Source organism: Carassius auratus, chromosome 22 (genome assembly GCF_003368295.1).
Source record: "Carassius auratus strain Wakin chromosome 22, ASM336829v1, whole genome shotgun sequence".
NCBI classification, from domain to species: Eukaryota; Metazoa; Chordata; class Actinopteri; order Cypriniformes; family Cyprinidae; genus Carassius; species Carassius auratus.
Window position 1 is genome coordinate 5,334,350 of NC_039264.1, and position 17,411 is coordinate 5,351,760.

The 17,411-nt window shown below is 37.8% G+C and overlaps 1 protein-coding gene across 1 annotated transcript in view; it reads right to left on the reverse strand.

Moving 5' to 3' along the window:
• Positions 1-2,484: 2,484 nt before the first annotated feature.
• Positions 2,485-17,411, reverse strand: part of LOC113039474 (aryl hydrocarbon receptor-like) — a 36,460-nt gene continuing 21,533 nt past the window's right edge. The window contains exons 3-11 of the mRNA XM_026197364.1: positions 17,083-17,198; positions 12,716-12,805; positions 11,318-11,444; positions 10,664-10,797; positions 8,803-9,005; positions 8,570-8,679; positions 7,806-7,947; positions 6,122-7,640; positions 2,485-2,719 (exon numbers count right to left, since the gene is read on the reverse strand). Coding sequence (XP_026053149.1) covers positions 2,558-2,719; positions 6,122-7,640; positions 7,806-7,947; positions 8,570-8,679; positions 8,803-9,005; positions 10,664-10,797; positions 11,318-11,444; positions 12,716-12,805; positions 17,083-17,198 — 2,603 coding nt within the window. The 3' untranslated portion in view covers positions 2,485-2,557. The remainder of the gene's footprint in view (positions 2,720-6,121; positions 7,641-7,805; positions 7,948-8,569; positions 8,680-8,802; positions 9,006-10,663; positions 10,798-11,317; positions 11,445-12,715; positions 12,806-17,082; positions 17,199-17,411) is intronic.

Here is a 17,411-nt window from a genome sequence, read left to right on the forward strand (position 1 = left end):
CTAGTGAAATATTAAGTAAATGATGTGTTGTTCTACAAAGTACACAAGTCACAAATAATGCTCATGAAGTGAATTAGGCTTGCCTCACTGTTGACTGCAGGTTTTAACAATAGCATGTTGCTAAGATAACAGTTCAGTACTCCAATATGCATAAAAGCAAGAGAGACATTGGAAATTTACCTGCTGAAAGCCTACGATTTCTCAAAATTATGTGTTTGGTTGATTGCACTGTAGGACAGGCCTTCTGATATGCCCCACCCCAACTTCCTGTTGCTGTAGGAAACTTGGACCAGTTTGCCCAAGCTGGTTGAACTTCATCTAGGTACAGAACTCATTGGCTTTAGTAGAAAACAAATGTATACTTGGATTATGGAAAGATGAAATTGTAAATATTGTCAAATACGCACAAAAATTTGGAACCTAGAAATGTATTCAAATGAGAGTTGACAAGACTTAGAAGAACTTCAAAGCAGAAGGCCTGTTGTGATTGCACAAATTCTTTAATTAAAGGACCAAATTGTACATTTCAACAAGCAGTCAAATGGCAAAAAGACAAAACTGCATATGTACCTATCATCTCTGCTACTTCAGTGTGTTAGAATATTAAAATAAATCCAAACGTGATTTTTTTTTTTTTATCGAATATGATTGATTAAAAATCAAAAACATGGCAAACCGTTGACATAGACAAAAATTTATAAGCAAATAGTAAAACATTTAAATTCTGGAAAGTACATTTTCCAGTATGGCACCATGTTCTTTTTATTTCAAGTGTAAAACTTCTTAAAACATACAAACAGAATACACAACCTGAAAAAAAAGAAAATGCAATATTTACTCCAAAAAACATCTCTCAAGAAGCCTACATCTTGTGCCGGAAAAAACTAAAACCTGGTTAGGTTGCAGTGCTCTTTAAAATAGTGCTTACAACAATATGAAATAACTTTTATTTTTGACTATTTACAAACTCTTTAAACATTTTGTAAATGATTGTCATATTGTTTTCTCATATACGTGTTAAAGAAATCTAAATCCATAGACGAGCCAGTGGTACATCTTATAGGAAACGTTTGCAAATACAGTATGTATATGTGTGTGTGTATATCTATATATATGTATGTATGTATTTAAAAACGAAATGTAAAAACAAAGACGCTGGCCTGGATATTCATTTTCTCTGTGACTTCATAATACTATAACATTTAACATTATTATGCATTAAACACCTTGCAGCACCAAATATTCTTATCCTTTTTTTTAACTGCTTTACAATATACTCAACACATTCAACAATTTCATCTTCCAGAATCTCTTTTCATGGACGAAACAAACCTGGTTTTTGAAAAGCGTAAGTTCTCGACAAAATGGACCCATGTTAAACGCATAATTTGAGTTAACCGTATTAAAAATCATAGTAGCTTGTACTAGTTTGCTCCTACAAAATGTATGATTTTTACTTCAAATGAGACAAATCAAAACAAATCATACAAGTTAACAGTGGTAAAGAATTCTATATATTGTACATCTTGGCATGTATAATTTTTACTCCAACTGATTGTTAAATTTGTATAAAATGCAAAATTTTTACTGTAATTGAGACAAATCAACCAATCTATTTAAAGTCAATACAACATGTACAAGTCCACTTGCATGTACCTATTTTATGCCTTTATCTGATTTACCTGGTTAACTCTAACAAATTATTAACGCGTTCATCACAAGACAGGGTTGGTTCTAGATTCACTATACACATTAACACATGTATCTAAAAGGTAAGTTGAATTTGATCTAGAATCATCTCACAAATGTAAAAGCGAGAAGGGTTCAGATCTACAAGTGACACCTACAAGAGTCTCATTCTTTTTCATACTGCTAAACTGCTTTATCACACATAAGTATTCTTTCGGTAAACGTAACACCCTTGCTTTTTCCCCCATAAATAAATATGAATCCCAGTCTTCTGTTCATATATATATATATATATATATATATACTTCAGTCATGTACTGCGTTTTAGGACAATCAGTTTTGTAAAAGCTAGACATTGCATATGCTCCGACGTTATTTACATACGTCGCATCGCAAGTCACGCAAACAGTTTTGCTGACAATTTTTAAATAAAGCCCAATGAATGACATCTCATACACATACACACAAACTTATCCCGACACACACCTGTTACAGACGGACCATCTCAAATAGTGGTCAACTGCATCTGCCAACTGGAGAAATTTCCCTATGTCTCAAATAGCATTAATGACACTGAGAGAAATAATCCAAATATACTGTAATTGATACATGATTCATTCATAACTGAATTAATAATATAAATGAGAGCGCCAACACATTATCCTGGGTGGAGTATTCAGCGATTGGTTTGATATTCCAGAGGTCAGTCTGGCTCATTTTAATCTAAATTAATTTAAATTTCTTTATTCAAGCGTATAAGCAAGCCCCCCAAAAAATCTAAATTAATTTTTTTTTATGTTTTATTATTTATTTGACAGTCTTCTCATGATTGATGGCATCTTTTCGGACGGATCTGTATTGAGTGTGTTCAGAGGTAGAAACCAGTGGTCTGAGGGTCTGGGGGAGGTGGGAGTGGCTCAGGAAGGGGGTGGGGACTGTTGCCAGGTGTGGCCACAGCATTTCCGTTGGGGACCAAACAACTTCCTGTGTAGGCCACATTAGCGGAATTGAGTATAAAGCCCGTCTCCATCTGGAAATAAATAAACAAACAAATATTAGAAGTATCTAGTTAAAAATGTATGCATCAGTTTCCCATTAAAAACTATAAAAAGGCCTATGTTTTATATAATATATAGATAATTATAATTATAACATACATGATGATTAGCATTGATAAGTTTGTCAATGTCAGTTAAGAACTTGAGGTGCATCCCAAATCGCGTACTTATGTACTATGCTATGACGTTTTTAGTATAAATAGTGTGAGTAGTGTTTTCACTGAAAACTCCGAAAAGAAAAAGTGCACTTTAAATACCCAGAAACAAAGTGTTGAATGTTGGACACTTCCTGTTACACTAAACTGTCGGAGCTTTAATTACATTGCAAAGGGGGGAGGGACTATCAAACTCAAATTATGAATGACAAAATAATCTTGTATAATTTATACACTACATGGTTAAGTACATAGTGTATAAGTGCAAAGTCTATAGTGCGTCATTTGGGAGGCAGTTATAAGACTTCTGTTAGCCTAGCTTAAAACAGCTTTTGAAAGTCAAATAATGTAAATACAGAATAAAAATGACAAAATTCTCAGTGAGCAACCATGACCTTCCATTAGCATTAGACCAACTTCTATTGTAAATAAATCGACCAAAGCTCACTTATGGTGCTAGCTTATAGAACTAGCACAGCAGTTGCTCATTTAAGCAGGTTATCAGCAGCTGGATGGCAGATGTTGTGTTTTTTTGGGGTTATTTAAGGTCTTCACAAAATTCATTAACCAGGATCATATTCAGAAACAAAAACTAATTCCATGCCGTTTTTTGGAGGTAAACTCATCAAAATAAAGTCCAAACTGCCACATAGAAAATGCTAACCAAAACAAATCTTAAAGATTAGCTGGGTAAAAGATTTATGTCAGTGGGTGTTATTTTACCAACTCATAATTCACTCATTGTTCACATTTGCAGATGATAAGTAAATCCTTGGCTATATCACAAAGCTCCTGTAGTAATAGTATATGAAAGTGTAGTGTTAGTATGCATGAGGTTATGTTGATGCTGGATTGTAGGTCATGGCTGCTCACGCCTGACTGGGCATTTAAGCTCTATTCTCGTTTCAGCTGAGAGCAATGAGCCTGAACACACACAACTCAGAAAACTCAAAGCCTAGAATGTAGTGCTGGACTGAATTTCCCCTCACCTTGCCCTTCCATTGATGATTACCATTCCAATTTAAGAACTATTCCTAACTGTACCACCCACATCTCTCTTTTTCAATGCCAAGCAAAAGTCAAAACAGTCCACCCAAAGTATCTATACAACAAAGGATAAGTTAGGCACCAAATTTGTCTTAGCAAGCACTGCTTACCATCTACAGAAAACACAATCCCTTCATGTGGAACAACAGCATGGTGCCCTTCATACTTGTGAGTACAGACAGGGGCCCATGGTCTCTGAATATTGCCTGCTGCATGAGCGGTCCTTTTGTGGAGGTTACTCTTCCTCTATCTCTCGTTCATGTCCTCGGGCTCCCATTTCACAATGGACTAGATGCTACAGTTGGCTGCCATCAGTATAGCAGAAAAGCCTGTCTGGTGCTTGTGGGTTGACCTGGAAGCTTACACTCTTAAGCTGAAGATTACGATCTTAATCACAGTCACCATAATAATGCAACACAGCAGGCAAAGCAAACATCCACCTGTGTGGGGCCCCACAGCGAATCTCTAGAGACTGCCAAGACTTTGTACCGTAGGGCTGTCACTGTGCATTATGCAATCTTAGCACATTAGACATGACCTATTAGGTCTTGGCCCCTTATACAGAGCACAATTAGATCAGAGTGAGCATTTAGGCCAATGGAAAAAAAGATAGAGAAATATGTAGGGGGTGGAGTGGGGCGTATCATGCTTTGGAGTCCAGAATATCTTTTAAACTAAAATACTATACAATGAAGGGTGGTCAAAATGGTCCTTATCATTATACGAAATGTTGACCCCAAAAATGTCTATGCAGGGTCAGAAAGCTCTCGGATTTCATAAAAAATATATTAACTTGTGTGTTCAGAACATGAACGAAGGTCTTACAGGTTTGGAACAACATGAGGGTGATATATTAATGACAGAATTTCCATTTTTTTTTGGTGAAATGTCTCTTTAAAGACTATATAAGTGCTTATGCACAACATAGTTCTAGAAACTAGCCAGCATGGTGGTTCCTAGAGAACCAATTTCACTGGTTGCCATTTTCCTGGTTGCATTCCCAACTCTGAAGCAGCCGACAGCGAAGTCTTTAATCACGGCATTTACAAAGGTTAACAATCAGTGAATGGAGGATGCCATGATGAAGCTGTTTTTTTTGTCTCATGGGTTTTGTGATAACTGAGATATATAAGGAACTCCCGCACACTATCTTAACTTGCAAAATACAATTTTAATCACACCAACGTTTCGGTCACACGACCTTCATCAGGAGTCCATCAGTCACGTTGGTGTGATTAAAATTGTATTTTGCAAGTTAAGATAGTGTGCGGGAGTTGCTTATATGTTGACACGACCCACCTGGTCTTAATTTTCTACGCACCTATCACTTACAGGTGTGCGATGGAGTTTGTTCACGTGATAACTGAGATAGAATGTAAATACACAATTTACGCGATTGAAAGAGTGCTACTTGGAGTATTACAAATCATCAAGGTTGAGAAAAGAACAACGCTGCAGACAACAGGTAGCAAAATGCCGCTATTGCTGTGTTCATGGAGTACATCTTTTTACACTGATTTTTTTAAATGTTTGGTAGCCAGGGTTTCATATGTGCTTGACCAATCAGTGTTTTAGACCCTAACCTGGAGTAGGAGCTTATGTAGTTCCCCCAAACAAAGTTCTTAGAACTCAATACATTCCTAGTTCTTGCATTGTGAACACACCAAAAAGCAGGTAGCTCCTATGAAAAGTTTCCTTCTTTGTAAAAGCCCCTTTTGATGCAATTTCTAGTGGACAATATTTCTAAGCCAGGAATCAATACCAGCTTGACAATGTAAGTGAAATGAGGTTCTGCAGGGGTGTCTAATCCTGCTGAGTTTAGCTCAAACACATCTCCATGGAAGTTTCTAGTTATCCTGGAGACCTCCATTAGTTGGTTAAATATGTTTAAAGCTTTAGGGATAAAGCTCAGCTTTGCTGGAATGTGGTCCTTCAAGAGTTGGATTGTAAACTCCTAGGTCCCTGCAATACTTCTCAATCAACCAATCAGTTTTTAGGATTAAGGGTTTGACAACATTTTTATTTACAATAATTTGTAAATCCCATTTGAGATTGAGATTTGAGAGTGTACTTGGGGTTTTGGATAACGTTTGTTATATATTTTGTTGCTCCAGGAGCTTGTCCAACTTGGTTAAATCACATTGCGCAACTATATCCTTCCTTAATTCTTACCTTACTGTGGGTGGCGTCATGGGTCAGTTCTGAGCTATAATCTGTCAACGAGGGAAGGTTTGATGGTGGGGCTAATCCCAGGATATGCTCCAGAGAGGATTTCTGTTTGGTATAGGAGGCGTAATAAGTGGGTGCGACCTTTGGCTGCTGCTGGTGTTTCTGGTAACCCTGCTGATAGGATGAAGACGAGGCCATGGCTCCCTGAAACTGCCCTACATCCCCGGCTGTACTGATGTTCATCGTAAACTCCACCCCTGAATTGTTGGTTATATTGTAATCAGCATGTGTGCCCACTGTTTGTGTGTGCGCCATCTGGCCATTGGGAAAACATGGTACATTTGTGACCAACTGGTCTGTGAAGTTGTATCCATGCCACTGGGGATCACTGTAGACCCCGTTTGGAGGGGTATCACTACCCACAGCTGTTTTTTGTTTATACTGGAATTGGTCAAGCAACTGGTTGTGCTGCCATTGCTGTGATGGTGCTTTACTAGGTCCTGTTATCTTGTCACCAAGTTGAGAGTTCAAGTTCACGTGTGTGTGTTCAGGGACCCAGTGGCCATTGTGTATAGCTGGTACTGGATTCACCAACAAAGTATCATGCTGGGTAAATGTAGTTGTCTCAGAGTCTTTTGTAGACACCTGAGGTATTTGTGGCTGGATCCAGCTCTCAGTTTTGTGGCAAACTGACTGGCCATTGAGATGTTGCTGCATACGCTGTGATAGATGAACTATGGGTGTTATTTGTTTTTGTGGCCAGAAAGGTACATGAGGATCAGGCATGGAGGAAGTAATCTGAGAAGCTGATTTGGAAGCAGAACATGGGTCATGGGGTTCAACAGAGTCTAATGCCACGGCAGGGTTTTGAGCATCTGTCGAGTCCTCGATCCGGTTCTCCAATGACTCTTGGACGTAGGAAAGGATTTCGTTGTTGGTGAGAAGATCGTTCAGAGATGGGATGTAATCCGCTTCCATCTCTACCTGGATCATCCTCTCATCCAGAAGCAGCAATTCTAGGTCCTCTGCATTGAGTCCAAGGTTTTCCAGGGCACTGAATAGCTCACTGTTGGAGCAGCTTTCCTCATTTTCCAGGGACAGTGAGTCTAATGTTGTCAGGAGTGGGTCAAAACTTGGCTCCTGTTTGGAAACTGCAGCTACAACATTCTGCGCTGGATTCCAACTTTCATTTACTACAGAAGAAGAGAAGGTATTAGTCTCTACTTGCTCACTGAAGAGGCTACTGTGGAATGACATTCTAGGCTCCATAGCAGGCTGGCAAACATAAACAGACTCGTCTTGTCTCATCATGGCTCCCAGTAGAGAACTTGGGTCCAAATCATCCTTCAAACTTTTGTCTACCTTGCTCTTTTTGGTTTTGTTGTTCTTGCTTTTGCCCTGAAGAGTGTCAGGAAAGCCTGGCATGGGGTAGCTGATTTGGTACAGCAGAGCTTCTCCAGTAGCAAAGGTGAATGGAAGATGCATAGATCGCTTCCTCAAATGCTCTCCGCCCTCTTCTTCTCTGAATAAATGGATAAAAACCTTGTCAGTGGAAATGTAAGGACTTTCATCAAAATCTCGCTAATTTGCCATGCTATTTAACATGTAGCATGCTAATAAACTAAAACTATATTTTGTAAATTGTTTGTGCAGAAATATAAATGAATATTAGCCTTAATATACTTACACAAGCGGCCTCTGGGTGGCAATGATGTAGTCAGGCTTGCCATTTTTGTAGACGAGTCTAGCGTTAGCTTGTACCCATTTCCAGCGGTTGTCCTTTGTAAGCAGTCTAAACACAGTCAGACCGCTTTCTCCGGTCTTGATCACTGCAATAGACAATGTAACAGTTTGTAAACCCAGATATTAGTTTAAATATACAGACCAGATTTTTCTGCCTTGTACCTTTTTCTGCTATAGGCTGTTTTTACTGGATTTAAGGCTCTAGTTCTACTCCTTACGTCAAAGATTTATCAAATCTCCTTCATAATACATGGGATTAAATGAAAACATTCCTCTTCCTGTCTCTTGCCGTCTGTTTGGAAATTCTGTCTGTCTCTCTTTCTCCACTTCTTGCCATAGATCACCATTAAAAAAAATCTGAATTCATCAAATCCATTCAAGTTCTTGACCATACAATTGATTTTATCAGTCAATTTCACTTCCTGTCATAACATCTATGGATTATCTCCTGTGAACCACACTGAATAAGAGTACTGTCACTTGTTCAAGCATTCTCCCAAGAGCACAGTGCTCATGTCTTTTAGTGTCATTAGTTTATTTTAGAAACCAAGCCTTTGGCAACAATGTCAGCATGCATCATAGCTTTTCTTAATCTTCTCGTAATTCAGTCAATCATAATATTAGTCATGTACCATCTTTCTTTGGCTGGACTTTTTTAAAACAGTACAACTCCAAAATGAACAATCTGAAGAAACATGAAATTCTTACTCCTGACATGGTTCTCAGCACAATACAGCATATCAGCTGCATGGATGAATTGGTACCCAGAACCTCGAACTCGCAACTCTGCCTCGGTGTAACCAAGAACGATTTTACCCCTAAAACAGGCAAAAATCAACATCAGTGATTATTACACCATTTTTTCTATTGTACTTATGGAGATATAAACACATGTATACAGTGCATGTTAAATCTATTTCGTAAGAAATGTCCATCATTACTTAGCATCACAGGCCATTGGGGTGAAGTCCAACTTGTGTTTGGTTCTGAAAATCATGTTCTTGGTTCGGATCTCCATTATGGAAGGAGGCTGTAGGGGTGTCGCTATGGCAAACAGGGCGAGCTGGGGCGGCATTTGGCCTCCATCATCCAATCGCCTGTTCTGCCCATGCAGGAATTTCAGACGCCCTTGAAGATTCAGGGCCTTGATGGGGCATAAATAAAATTAAACATTGGAAAAGCTCCTATGAATTGAAAAATATCAAAGTGGAATTTAGTTTAAATTTGGAATTTAAAAACATCAGCTTCAAACTGCACAAAATCTAATAAAAGAATGTTTCAAATTGTTGCAACTACAACATAATAAAATGAAAGTAAAAAATGAAAAAATCATGTCATAACCCATTTGCATGAAGGACGTACATAACCGACACACGTAACATATGTACATACACAGGTGGAGTTGATGCTTTTGTTGGCGTGCCCTTGGTGAACCACATAATTTGTCTCTGACTCAGTGTGTGCAACAGAACTCAATCCAGGTCATCTATAAATGAAGGCTGTGACCTGTCCAAAATGTGTCATATCTGAATGTTTGCTTGTTTGTGATTGGTTAGTCAAACTTAGACCTTCTGTTCTGACTGGTGAAGATTACTACATTCAAAAGTGAGTATTTTATGTATGTTAGCCACGATTAATTTAGTTTCACTTATGAATATGCCCAAACATAAAACTATATAATACACATTTTGTGGCTGGAAAGCTCTTGACAACCTATTTTTTTATTGTTTCATTTCTGGGTTATGTGTTCATTTTGTGTAATGCCTGATTTAAAACAGTTCTGCTTATGTAAAGCTACACAACAAGTATCTAAGTTCTGCTATGACTTCATGAAACATTAATACAGAAACATTCACATACGCAAGCAGAAAACATTTGTCAAACTGTATTTCATTTGGCGCAAATAAAAACGAAGCTTTCAGCATGACTTTCCGAGTTGGGGCCTTGTCAATGAAATAATCACGAAGGAAGCTAATTGGCCATAATTATGTTTTCATTGTGAACCTCCCTAGAGAACTTAATGGTCGCATTCAAAAATGCCAAGAGGACAACAAACAGAAAATGCGTAATGGAAAATAGTCTGAAATTGCTGAAAACTCATGCTGATGAATTTCTCTGACTACACGGGGAGACCCCTGTTAGCGGTCCGCTACTGACAAGCTAAGTGTAAGTAATGCTATTCTTGAGGGACATGGATTTGGTAAAGATGGAGTGGAGGGGAAAGAAAGTAAAAGAGAGACACTGAAGAAATAAAAGGCAAGAGTACAGAGCTTTGCACGCATACGTATCTTTTCACTACTGCGTTGCCAAGATTAGCAAAGAAAGAGACAGCTGTCTGGCTGGAGAATGAATGGGAAAAAATACTTTTGGAATAAAGACAGCTGAAGGAATTGGTGGTCATTATTGTGCCCCATACTGTAGCTAAAGCCTGGCTTTCTTCAAATTAGCTTTAATTTATGCTAACAAGAACCAGTTCGCACTATTTTGCTCTATTTCTTCTAGAACTAATTAAACCCTGTTCCCCATGACCTTACTGCTCCTTTAAGACAGATTACAGAGGTGTTTTAACAATTCAGATCTCTGTGGATGCCAGAGGCACAGTCCAACACAAAATCAGCTGCGCTAACCTAGATGCTAACTCACTCTATAATCTGGAACATCGGGGCTTAAAGACTTTGAATAGCAAGGTATTTTCCATCATACTAATATTAAATTCCAAGTGGACTTCTGAATCAGTCGAAGTATGACATTCCTGTGTAGGTTTTGGGAGCAAAATAAGAGATTCCGCTGTTTGACACTGACCAGGAATCCTGAAGAATTGTCTAGGAGGCATCGGAAACGACAAACGAAATTTCTCTCCAGGAAAGAGGAGTTTTCAGGAGGCAGCTGGTCGGGTTTGCACGTCACCAGCGACATACTTGGGGCAGGATCTCCATCTAAGAGAAACAAAAAAAGAAAAGAACTTGAGACTCTGAAGCATGTCTAGACTTTTTCAGCCGGGGTTCATCACTGGATTATCCACTAACCACCGTTTCTGTTTTCGGGTCCGTTCTGTTTGCTGTTATCGTTAATTAAAACAGACGTTTTAGTGACCACAACATTTATTTTGCAACTGCAGGAGCTTCCACTAAAGGTCAAACCACCCTCCTCCTTTCTATTTTTTACAACAACAACAAAAAAGAAAATCTAACTTGAGTGCTGTAAACTGTTAATTTAAAGTGCTTTGGGTCTTTTATTATTAATTTGTTATGAAAAATCATATTCTTTGGTTTGAGAAGAATAAAGTCAAATAAATGAAGTACCTTTTATTTTTATAGCAAGTAATTCATCTGTGTATCAAAATATCAACACTACCACATGGTTATTTAATTAATAAACACTTTTTTTTTTGCTAAATTTCAGGAAAATTAACCCAATAAAGTGGTACCATGTTATAAAATGATATATTTTCCTGACCTTGTGGGGATTCTTCTGTCTGCATGCTAGTTGGAGGCGGGTTCAAGGCCCAGTGCAAGTTGCATCTGAAGGCCTGCTGGTCTTCAGTATGAATGAGTTCGAACACATTTTGATGCATCACATCTGTCTGGGAGACAGAGGGAGAAATGAAGAGGAACGTTGTGAGAGAATAAAGTTCAAATGAATTACAATTAAAATAAAGGATGAATCACTTTAAGGGTTTATCAGAAATACAGTTAAACAGTAATATTGTAAAATATTGTTACAAATTCAAATGAATGATTTCCGTTTCTTTATATTTCAAAATGTAATTGATTGCAGTGATCCATTCAGCTCCATTCATTACTACATTCAGCACCATTAATCTAGTCTTAACTGTCACATGATTCTTCAGAAATCATTCTTATATCTGGTGCTTAGGAAACATTATGAAACAGTCGTGCTGATTAATATTTTTGACAAATATTTTTAGGATTCTTCGATGAATAGAAATATAATCCATATTTGCTGAATAAAATGATCAATTTCTTTAAAAAGATGGTGGTACATGAGTATAGTATATACATAGTTCTGAATTTCTTTTTTAAATTTGTATATAAATACTGTCAAATTGTCATATTTTTAATCAATCTTCTTTTCAATAATTACATTTTTTACAATTGATTCACTGAAAAATCCCAAATCTGAAAGCATAAACTTGCCATCAAACTCCCTCTATTTTCATCTAAATGCTTTAAACCGAACAAAAAGAGGACATTGTGAGCACATAGAGTAAACAAATATAGTGACGTCTCAGCTGAATAATTCATAAGTAAATTATGATGAATTGGATTACCGCCGTGCCAGACTGAATCTCAGAGTAAAGCCTCTTTGATTAAGCGCATTCAATTTCTACCGCATTCAAACTGTTGCTCGAGAGATACACTGCAGTATTAATCAGTATTAGGCAGATCTGATGAGCATATGTGTGTGTGTGTGTGTGTGTGTGCACTAAGAATAGAGGTGAGAAGTATGGAATAATTATCCGACAGCTGAGTCTGACGTAATATTGATTCTGGGAAAGTGTACGTACATCATTACATCATGTCTGGTTTGTCCATAATTTAACCGCATAAGTTACCCTACTACAAAATAGCCTTTTTGCATTAAGAGCGACATGAAAAGTATAATGTTTTTTTGTTTTTTTTACACTTTTAGAAAGATGAACATGTTTAAACAAAATATTCCAAAAATGTTTCATTCCAGTCTAAGTATGTTATTGCAACATCCAGTCTCGTAATTCATATCCCAAAGATAGTGACTGTTATTCAGCTGTATATTGGATTAGTATCAGAACAAGTGGCTATATGATACATATGTGTTTATGTACAGTAAGAGACTGTTGAGAAGGATAATTACCTGGTTGAATCCTAAGTAATCCTGGATGGTGTGAGAACAGTAGAAAATGATCCCTTCAGCAGTGACCACCAACACAAAGCCATTGAGAGCCTGTGACCACAAACAAAGCCAGGAAATAAAAGTATTAGTTTATTGGTCATAAAGAAGGTTGTGGATGCCTGTTTCTGCCACAGAAAAAAAAGGTGATTGCGACTTTTCAATCCCAATTTAGACTTCAAGATATAAACTCAGAATTGAGGGAATAAAGTCAGAATGTCAAGATTTAAACCTTTTTTTCTTTAAATTCCAAACTATACCCAACGCTATCTCACGGCCAATTGGTACGTATTTTACGAGGTGGCTTATTTGTACGAATTTGTACGACCTCACTCGTACGATTTTATACGATTTGTGTCATGATTCTGCCTTCATGTCCTGACTTTTCTCTAGTCTTGAGGCAGGATCATGACAGACCCGTGTTTTGTGTACAAGCACATGGCCTTGTCTTTGGGCCATGTGCTTGTGTTGTCTCGTTCCCTTGCCCCGCCCCCCTTGTTATCCTAGTCTTGTCGTGATTGCCTTATCTGTGCCACCTGTTGTGTCTTAATTAGTTCCCCTATTTAGATCCCCTAGTGTGCTCTGTCTTTTGTCGGTTCATTGTTCCTCATATGTGTTTCTACATGTCAGCCTCGTGAGATATTGTATTCTTGTAACCCCTTTAAGAAGTCTTTGTATAACCGTGAGTGTTTACTTGTAGTTAGTGTTCTCTTGTTTTGAGTCATTGTTTATCTTGTCAACTCAGTCCTGTTCAGTTATTTTGTATCTGCCCTAGTCCTTGTTTTCCCCCTCGTGGGTTTGTTTTCCCCCTTTTTGTATTTAATAAACCCTGCGTGTTGTGATCCCTGTCTGCACTTGAGTTCCTCCTTGCCAAACCGTGACAGATTTGTCTAAACCCCAGTGATGGTTGGGTTTAGGGGCGGGGTTAGGTGTAGGTCATTTGTACAAATTCATTTGAATTGTGCAACTCATAAAATACGTACGATTTGGCAAAGGAAGCATGAATTTGTACGAGTGTGGTCATACGAATTCATACGAATAAGACACGTTGTGAAAAATGTACAAATTGCCGTGAGATCGGGTTGTTATACCTCAGAATTTTTGGCTTTTCCCCTCAGAATTCTAAAATTACATCTCTCAGTTCTGACTTTTCTGTCTTCCAAAGCTGATCAGAAACCTGCTCTTTTAAAAGAATCATTACTTTATTCTAGAACTCCAAAATTACTTGACAAGTACAGTTTTATTTTCGGTGTTGATGTATTTCCTATTAAAACAGGAAGTTGGGGCAGAGCATATCAACCATTTTTTGGGGGGGAAATGTACAATAGTCATTAGTTTAAGTTCCAGTCATAAACTTAAACAAAGTTTAACTAAAAGGAAAGATATTTACACAACTGTAATATTGTGCAATTTAATTTCTTAGAAGTACTGTTATATAAGTACTGTAAATTAGCATATGACAGCTAACAGCTAACAGAAGTGCCTTAAAAGCCGCAGAACTCAGTTTCACAGGAACAGGTTTTGCAATTAGCAAATGTTTGACGGAACTGTTCTTTAAGCAAACAATTTATTAATTATTAACACTGAAAGTAAACGATTAAACAAGACAAACCTGGAATAAGTGAACAATGGAATGAAGAAAGAACTTCACAATAAAAGTTCTCTTATTAAAAAAACAAACAAACAAAAAAAAAACTATTTCCCCTTAACTGGGCAGTTTAATATAAGAAATATTAACGATAAATGTGTGATAAATATAAATGGACCATGCTAATTCAACCAAACCTTGACTGGATATTTAAATAAGCAAAATAAATACATACATACATACATCTGAAAAGGTATTACTATAGATATTGATGAAAGATTATAAACACAAATGCTAAAACAGTGCTAATACGTAGTGTCAGTTTCATGTTGTCATTGAACACTGTGTGTTTTTTTTTGTTGAGGGGATTTTGCAGCTCATCACCATCTGGTGGGCTCTAAGTGTGGATCTGTGATTATGGTAATCTGACACATCCACAGACAATACAAAAACAACTGTGTATGGCTATACCGAGGAGTCAGTGCACTAATGAGTGTGACCTGGTATTCAGGTTTAGACCAAGTGTGGACAGTCTTGTGTCTGACGCTGAAATAAATACAAGTACCTGATTCTTTCTTAAAAATATTAAATACATTTACTAAATTACTGCTAAATTCTGTAACCTAGGCTAACATTATATGTTGATATCAGGGGAAAATGCTATTATAAATAAAACAATATAAAAAATGGTTCTTTTAATAACAGCAGTAATAAGAAAACAAACACGGATTCACGGAACATTCCCAAAGAGCAGCACTGTACTTCGGTCTGAGTGTAAATAAGGGCTCTCTTGAAACCCTATGAATGATTTATTTAAGCTCTGCTTGTGTTTGTGTTGGAAACACTTTCTAAATGCAAACTGAACCCTCACATGATATGATAAGGCAACAACCGATCCACTTCAATCTGTGATCGTCTTTGCCAGATAACACATAATAATGTGCTGCCACATGCCACACAAGTTTATATCTTCCAGCGTCCCTCTCATTTGCCTGAGCATCTGCATTGTATGCCAACAGGCACACGCATCCTCATTCATACATGCACACCTGGTCCAAACACACTCAGAAAACATGGCCGAGTAGCAGCACTCAGTATAAATATTTCGGCTTGTTGGTTGGCAGAACAGCCCACACGGAGCTCTCGTGGGGCGGGGGGGAGGGGGGGTGGCAGTCAGGAAGCATTACTATCAAATATGTAGCCACTGCATCGTTCACAGTCCAGCACACACAACACACACAACTATACACAACACGGGGGAGAGAGAAGAGAGAGAGAGAGAGAGAGAGAGAGAGAGAGAAGAGAGAGAGTATGAAGCAGAGAAGCAACAGAGCTAAGATAGATAGATAGATAGATAGATAGATAGATAGATAGATAGATAGATAGATAGATAGATAGATAGATAGATAGATAGATAGATAGATAGATAGATAGATAGATAGATAGATGACGGACACACTTACCGACAGATAGAATGAAAATAAGGAAGGAAGGAATAAAGAAAGGACAGGACATGATACGAAAAAGAAGAAATAGACAGGAAGAATGGAAGTGATATTTCGATGGACAGGAAGAAAAGAGGGAAAGAAGGAAGGAAAGTAGATAACAGGAAAAAAGAAGGATGGAGCATGGAGAAATGGAAGGGAGGAAAGAAGGACGGATGGAAGTTAACAGTAAGAAAGTAAGGACAGGACAGGAAGTAAGGAAGGAAGGACAGAAGGAAGAAAAGATGGATAAAAGAAGGAAAGGAAGGAAGGAAGAAAAAGACAGGAAGGAAGGAATGAAGAAGAAGACTGGAAAGAAGAAATAGACAGAACGGATGGAGGGAAGTAAGGAAGAAAGAAAGATAACAGGAAGGCAGGTTGTAGCACAGCAAAAGGGAAGTAAGGAAGAGATGGAGTGATGGATGGTAAAAAGGAATAAACAAGGTAAGGAAGAACAGAAGGAATGGATCAACAAAAGAGAAAGTAAGGAAAAACAGATAGGTAGAAACTAAAGAAGATGACAGTAAAGAAGGAAGAAATAGACAGGAAGGAATGGAGGGAGAAAAGAAAAGATGGACCAGTGGAAGGAAGGAAATAAGGAAGTAAGACGGGAAAGAAGATAACAGAAAGGAAGGAAGGAAAAGATGGCTGGATGGATAGAAAGAAGTACGGAATAAAAGAAGGAAGGAAAAAAAAGAAGGAAGGAAGGAAGGAAGGAAGAGATGGATCGATAGAAGACCAGAAGTAAGGAAAAACAGACAGGAAGAAAGGAAGGTAGGAGTAACAGAAGGAAGAAATAGAAATAAAGAAAGAAACAAGAAAAAGAAAAAAAGGAAGGATAAACAAATAGGAATGAAAGATAAACGATAATAGGGACTAAGAGAATGTGAACGCATCAGTGAGGAAACGAAGACATATAGACGTGAGTGGACAGACTTCTCAGAACTGCTGTCACCGGATGGACAGAGCAAAACTTTCAAAGTAAAATAAAAAAGAGAATACTTTTACCGCTTATTTTATCCTTCCTTTATAATATATGAGACCTCTATCTGTGCATTATTCATGCTTAAGTGTCAGAAACGAGAACAAGTCCAAGCAGAAATAGCCTCTCCTCTTTCCTCTTCCTCTCCTCCTCCTCCTTGAGGACATCGCTTTAAATGACTCTTTATAACATACTTATGGCACATGGACACCATATAAACGCGCGGACGCACGCACGCACACACACACACACACACAAACGTGCTTGTCCGTCTGACCTGTAGTAGGAGCTCTCCCTCATGCAGCCCGCCATCAACCAATCCTGTTGCTTTAATGTTGTCATGGTTACTGTTGTTTGCCGACAAACCATTGGAGCTGTGGTTTTTCAGAGCGACTGTTGACAGAAAAAGAGAAAGAAAAATGACATTATGTATGTTACTATACAACTATAATTAAGTACTTTTTATTAATTGAAGCATTACTATTACTACTGTATTTGAACAAACCACTTGCAAAGTTGAAAATGCTTAACTTATGCCGCAAGCAACAGACCCACAATTCAGTTCGGCAATGCATGACGTCACCCATTCAAAGTAAATGAGAAGTG